Source organism: Populus euphratica, unplaced genomic scaffold, assembly GCF_000495115.2.
Source record: "Populus euphratica unplaced genomic scaffold, PopEup_1.0 scaffold148.1, whole genome shotgun sequence".
Taxonomy (NCBI): domain Eukaryota; kingdom Viridiplantae; phylum Streptophyta; class Magnoliopsida; order Malpighiales; family Salicaceae; genus Populus; species Populus euphratica.
Genome location: NW_011500035.1, coordinates 433,124 through 438,721, shown reverse-complemented (window position 1 = coordinate 438,721; position 5,598 = coordinate 433,124). Strand labels below are relative to the sequence as shown.

The following is a 5,598-nucleotide window of genomic DNA, read 5'->3' as shown; positions in this document are numbered from 1 at the left end:
CCTCGATTCCCTTTTTAGCTTTCCATCACCACAAATATCAAGTCTTGTGTAGGTGTTAAAGTATAGGCACAGCTTCTTTCTCAGCTTTAATTATTACATCCCAAAATACCTTCAACAGTCAGCAATGGCCCCTGAAAAGGAGGAGGAGATCACGAAGGTGAAAATAACTGGCAAATGCCGTGTGAAGCCCAACAAGAAACTAGGAAGAAGTGAATGTCAGTTGGTCACTTTTGATCTTCCATACATAGCATTTCAGTACAACCAAAAGCTGATGGTTTACAAGGGAGATGAGTATGGGGATAGGGTAGGGAAGTTGAAAGATGGGCTAGGACTTGTCTTGGAAGATTTCTATCAACTGGCAGGGAAGCTAGCAAAGGATGAAGATTGGGTTTTCAGGGTAGAATATGATGACGATATGGAGGGAGTGGAGGTGTTGGAGGCCAAAGCTGAGTGGATCGGTGTGGATGATCTAACAGTTGAGGAGGGCACGTCCACCTTGAAGGAGCTCATACCTTACAATGGGATCTTGAACTCTGAGGGCCTCCACAGACCATTGTTGTCAGTGCAGGTAGCATTTCCTTTTTTTATATATATATACATATATATAGCTAGCCATTTTATCAAAATTACGCATGTTAGTGAGTAGATAGATGACTTTAATTCATTTCTGCTACTAATTAAGTATATGCTGATCTAATTTGGTATTAATCTATTACGGTAGATACATGTGTAGAAATAGCATAATTTGCAGGTACATGTTTATGATCCAGGGTAGTTTAAGGAATATATATAGATCCATTCAATATTAAGCATTTGTTCTTAGTTTTGATACTCCCAGGACACTATTGTCATAGATTCACATCGTACTTCAAGAATTTAATGTCTCGGGCTTCCATGAAATACCGTTGGGGTAGGGTGCTAAGTGTGTAATTAATTAAGTACCCTTGGTTATGCAAACATGCCTTCTTTTTTCTGTTTTTACTCTAAACAGGTTCCAACATGTTATCTTATTCTGCAAACTACGTAGGAAGAATTATACTCTGCTAAAAACTAAAATAACTTGGGAGGATGGTATTCCATTGCTGAGGCCTGGGAGTGGAAGAGATGAAGTAAACTGCAATGAAGGTCCCATTCCATAATTAATGTTCAATGACTTTCGGGCTCAGCCCTATATACATCTTCCTATGCAGGAGGGCTGATATTTAGCTTCTTTTTTTTTTTTTTCTGTTTTTCTGAATGATCTGGACCATATATATAAATTCATTATGTGGCGGGGCTAATCGCTTGCAGCTAACCAAGCTAAAAGATGGACTCGCAATGGGATTGGCCTTCAACCATGCCATCCTCGATGGAACCTCCACATGGCACTTTATGAGTTCATGGGCCCAGATCTGCAGCGGGTTGCCTTCAATCTCTCTCCTACCTTTCCTGGACCGCACCAAAGTGCGAAACACTAAAGTAAAGCTCCAACTCTCTCCCCCAGATCAGAATGGATCATCCACTGATGATGCCAAGCCTGTTGACCCGCCACTCAGAGAGCGAGTCTTCAAATTCTCTGAATCGGGAATTAACAAGATCAAGTCAAAAATCAACTCAAACATACCATCTGGCAGCTCAAAACCCTTCTCCACTTTTCAATCACTTGCTGTCCACATTTGGCGCCATGTGACCCAAGCACGTCAACTCAAACCTGAAGACTACACAGTTTTCACCGTCTTTGCTGACTGCCGCAAAAGGGTCGACCCCCCCATGCCGGAAAGTTACTTTGGCAACCTTATTCAGGCCATATTCACGGTGACTGCTGCCGGGTTGCTGTCGATGAACCCACCCGAATTTGGAGCCTCCATGATACAAAAAGCCATTGAAACGCACGATGCTAAAGCCATTGAAGAACGGAACAAACAGTTTGAGAGTGCACCGAAGGTATATCAGTTCAAAGATGCTGGTGCTAACTGTGTAGCTGTTGGAAGCTCACCGAGGTTTCCAGTTTATGAGGTGGATTTTGGGTGGGGAAAGCCAGAGACAGTGAGGAGTGGAATCAATAACAGGTTCGATGGGATGGTGTACTTGTATCAAGGGAAGAGTGGTGGAAGGAGTATTGATGTGGAGATTAGCTTGGAAGCTGGAGCCATGGAGAGGCTGGAGAAGGATAAGGAGTTTGTTTTGGAGGTTAATTGAATGAAATGATAGTAATGGATGGATGCAAGAGGTTTTGCTAGTAGTCGGATAACATTAATCAGAAGACATTAATTACAGATTAGACTGCCCCAATAACGTTGTTAGTGTTATCCAAGAACCGATCAAAACCTCTCTGCTGTTGCCTGAAGCTGTTGTTTGGGGTGGAGACCTTGAAGCTGGTTAATTTGCGTCTGTTTTGTCAAAGTAATTAAGTACTAGCTAGTGCATGAGAGGAGCACTGATGCTCTTCATAATAAATATACTATAGATTTGTGATTTCTAGTCATGTATTGTATTCTGTTGGCAAAACATTGCTTCGCTGCATGGAATGAAAGTTTGTGTCGAGTTCCAGTGGGCTTCGGACCGCTAATTAACTATTCATGCGTTCCTTGAGTGGTTAGATGGCATTGAATAGCAGTTTTGTGGTTTCTGGATTTTAAAAGTATTTTTAAAAAAATTTAAATTTTTTTTAGTTTTTTATTAAGTTTGAATTAATATGTTTTTAATGTTTTTAAATTATTTTGATATACTAATATTAAAAATAATTTTTAAAAAATAAAAAATATCATTAATATATATTTTAATATAAAAAATTATTTAAAAAACAATAACAATTATATTCGTAAATAAACCCTAAAAAATTCCGTGCTTTTTCAGCAGTCAATGGAAAGGGTTCCCGTGTTGGTCAATACACACGCGCACACACGCTTAAGCTACCTAGCTTCTCCATCCAAATTATAATATAATAATTCGGATGGAGGAGCTAGCTAGGTAGCTTAATGATGCAGTAGCCACTCACGTGAATATAAATGCAGTCGTCACTCTAGAAGGAAGACAGGTCAGGTCATCCATGAGGGACGTGATTAGCATTAAAAAAATATAGGATTATTTTATTTTATTTATTAAAAATGGAGTGATATTTTTATTTTCTTTTCAGTTTATTCTATATATATATATATATATATATATATATATATATATAGTACTTGTGTATTTAGGTTAAATCTATTATCAATGAAACTTTACCTTTCGAATGATTTAATGAAATAAGATTTAATATCAAACACAACTTCTATAAATTCAACTTCAAAAAGATATTTATTTAGTTTTAACAATATGGTATTTTGTTTTTTTTTTGTGTTTAAATTTTATTTATTTGTTGATTATGGTCATTAGAAGAAATTATTTATTTTAGTCTGTAAGTATGAGGTAATTATTCATACTAGAGTTCTGTGATGAGAAATTTTTTTAAGGGTAAAAAAATATAAAGATATATTAGTGAAGCTTCTGTGATACTTAGGAATATTATAAGGGTTATGTTACTTTGATAGGTGCCTAAGAAGTAAACAATGCAAAGATTATTACTTGGATTAATAATTTTGATGAGCATTCCATAGATGCATAAATAGCGAATTATGAGACAACAAAGAAAGTTTGAGATCATCTGCAATTATTATGCACACAATCAAATTTTATAAAGCAATATTAATTAGAGAATGAAATATGAGCTCTTCACCAGAAAAAAATGAGTATTCAGGATTTTTTTATATCATTACAAATTCTTTGGATCAAATGGCTCTTCAAGGATCAACAGAATTAAAAGCATGTGATGCCTCTATTACTCGTTGAAAGCAGCAATGAATAATACACTTTTTAATAGCATTTTACAATGATTTTGAAGGACTTAAATGTTTAGTTTTGCACCGTTCTCCACAACTTTCTATTGATTCAGTTGTCAATGAGTTATTGGCTGAAGAAATACGTCCTCAGTTTTATTCTAAAAATGAAATTCTTTCTACTTCTAATCATTCTATACTTGCTGATTAGTACTTAAAAGTGTATTTTTATCATATCATCATTTTGCACTTGAAGTATCAATAACTCCTTAACTAAAGCATGTTTTATAATAATATATCTAATAATATAAGATAACTTTAATTTGTGGTAAATGTTCATTTTAAATACAGGCCTATCACATAAATGAAAGGATTGATTGATGAATTTAAGAACTGAAATTGAAAGGATAAAGAGATGACCAAACTTAGAAAAGAGATGTCGGTGCAATCCAAACCGGAACACTGTTCGGTAATTGGGTCATATCTAGAGCTATATATCTCAGATTTAGGTCCAATTTATATGGATGGAAAGGTAAGACATAGGCCTACAACTTTCATATGGAGCCCAAGATCTAAAAAGGCCATTATCAAGTCCAAATTGTAGCAACAACAAAGAAGCCCGAATCTGTCTTCCAGCCCGAGCACTGTTCGGTATTTTGGCCATATCTGGAGTTCTAGAAGTCCAAATGAGCTGAAGTTTTTACACAAGAAAGCTGAGACAATTGCCTACAACTTTCATGTTTGCAACTGGCTCCAATTTTGACGTTATCAATGACGTTTTGGGCAGACAAGAGAAGATAAGGATTGTCACCAAGTCAAAAGTTGGTCACCCACTTATCAATTAGTCATCAAATCAATAGTTCCCATTTTTGGCCTATAAAAGGAGGCATTTGCCATGCATTTAGGCATCTTGGTGTTCAGATCAAGATCATGCTCTTCCTTTCTCTCTTTGTATTTTTTATGCTTTGTTTTCATTAATATTAAGTTTATGCCTTTCATTTCCTTTCCTTTACTTAGTTAACTTTTATGTTCTTATTTTGTTTATCTATTTTGCTTTCTTTCATTATGTCTAGCTAAGTTAATTATGTCAAGGTGAAAAGGTTACACTAATGGTGTAAGAATAAGTATAATGTAAACTTAATATGGACTTTAATGTTTGATACTAACATGTTTTATATTTGCTATCTTGTTCACTCTTTAATACTTTGCTTGTTAAATGACTAATCTTGATTTATGTTGTATAACACTTGGTACAACAAATGCTTGGCACTTTCATAGCCCATAATGTATGGTATAACCGACACCTGAGCTATGAAAGGAACTTGATTTGTTGTTAACATAAGTTATAATCATGAATGCTTGACGAGATTTACAAGTATTAGCATTAATTGAATAAGATGACTAATGTAATCATGTTAACAATATATAATCTGATTGGAACCTCCTTTGTGTGTGGTTTCCAATTCAATAATAAGAGTTTATACTATACTTGTTTGATATACCATTAGTGGAACCTCTAACCTTGACATTTGTTATTATCATTGTTTAATCGTTACATTAATATTCCATCTCAAAGTTCTCATCATCTTCTTCTTCTTCTCTTTCTTTATTATTATTATTATTACTACTACTACTACTACTACTACTACTACTACTACTACTACTACTACTACTACTACTACTACTACTACTACTACTACTACTACTACTACTACTACTACTACTACTACTACTACTACTACTACTACTACTACTACTACTACTACTACTACTACTACTACTACTACTACTACTACTACTACTA

The 5,598-nt window shown here is 35.0% G+C and overlaps 1 protein-coding gene across 1 annotated transcript; it reads left to right on the top strand.

Moving 5' to 3' along the window:
* Positions 1–2,555, top strand: LOC105142700 (BAHD acyltransferase DCR). The gene is made up of 2 exons (XM_011050465.1): positions 1–568; positions 1,291–2,555. Exons 1-2 carry the CDS (start codon positions 125–127, stop codon positions 2,176–2,178), a joined length of 1,332 nt encoding a protein of 443 aa, XP_011048767.1. The 5' UTR covers positions 1–124; the 3' UTR covers positions 2,179–2,555.
* Positions 2,556–5,598: the final 3,043 nt, after the last annotated feature.

Bases quoted from the DNA above. Each gene is read 5' to 3' on its own strand.
- LOC105142700 (XM_011050465.1), top strand. From the start codon at position 125: ATGGCCCCTGAAAAGGAGGAGGAGATCACGAAGGTGAAAATAACTGGC. The intron at 569-1,290 runs GTAGCATTTCCT...AATCGCTTGCAG, and splicing joins GACCATTGTTGTCAGTGCAG to CTAACCAAGCTAAAAGATGG.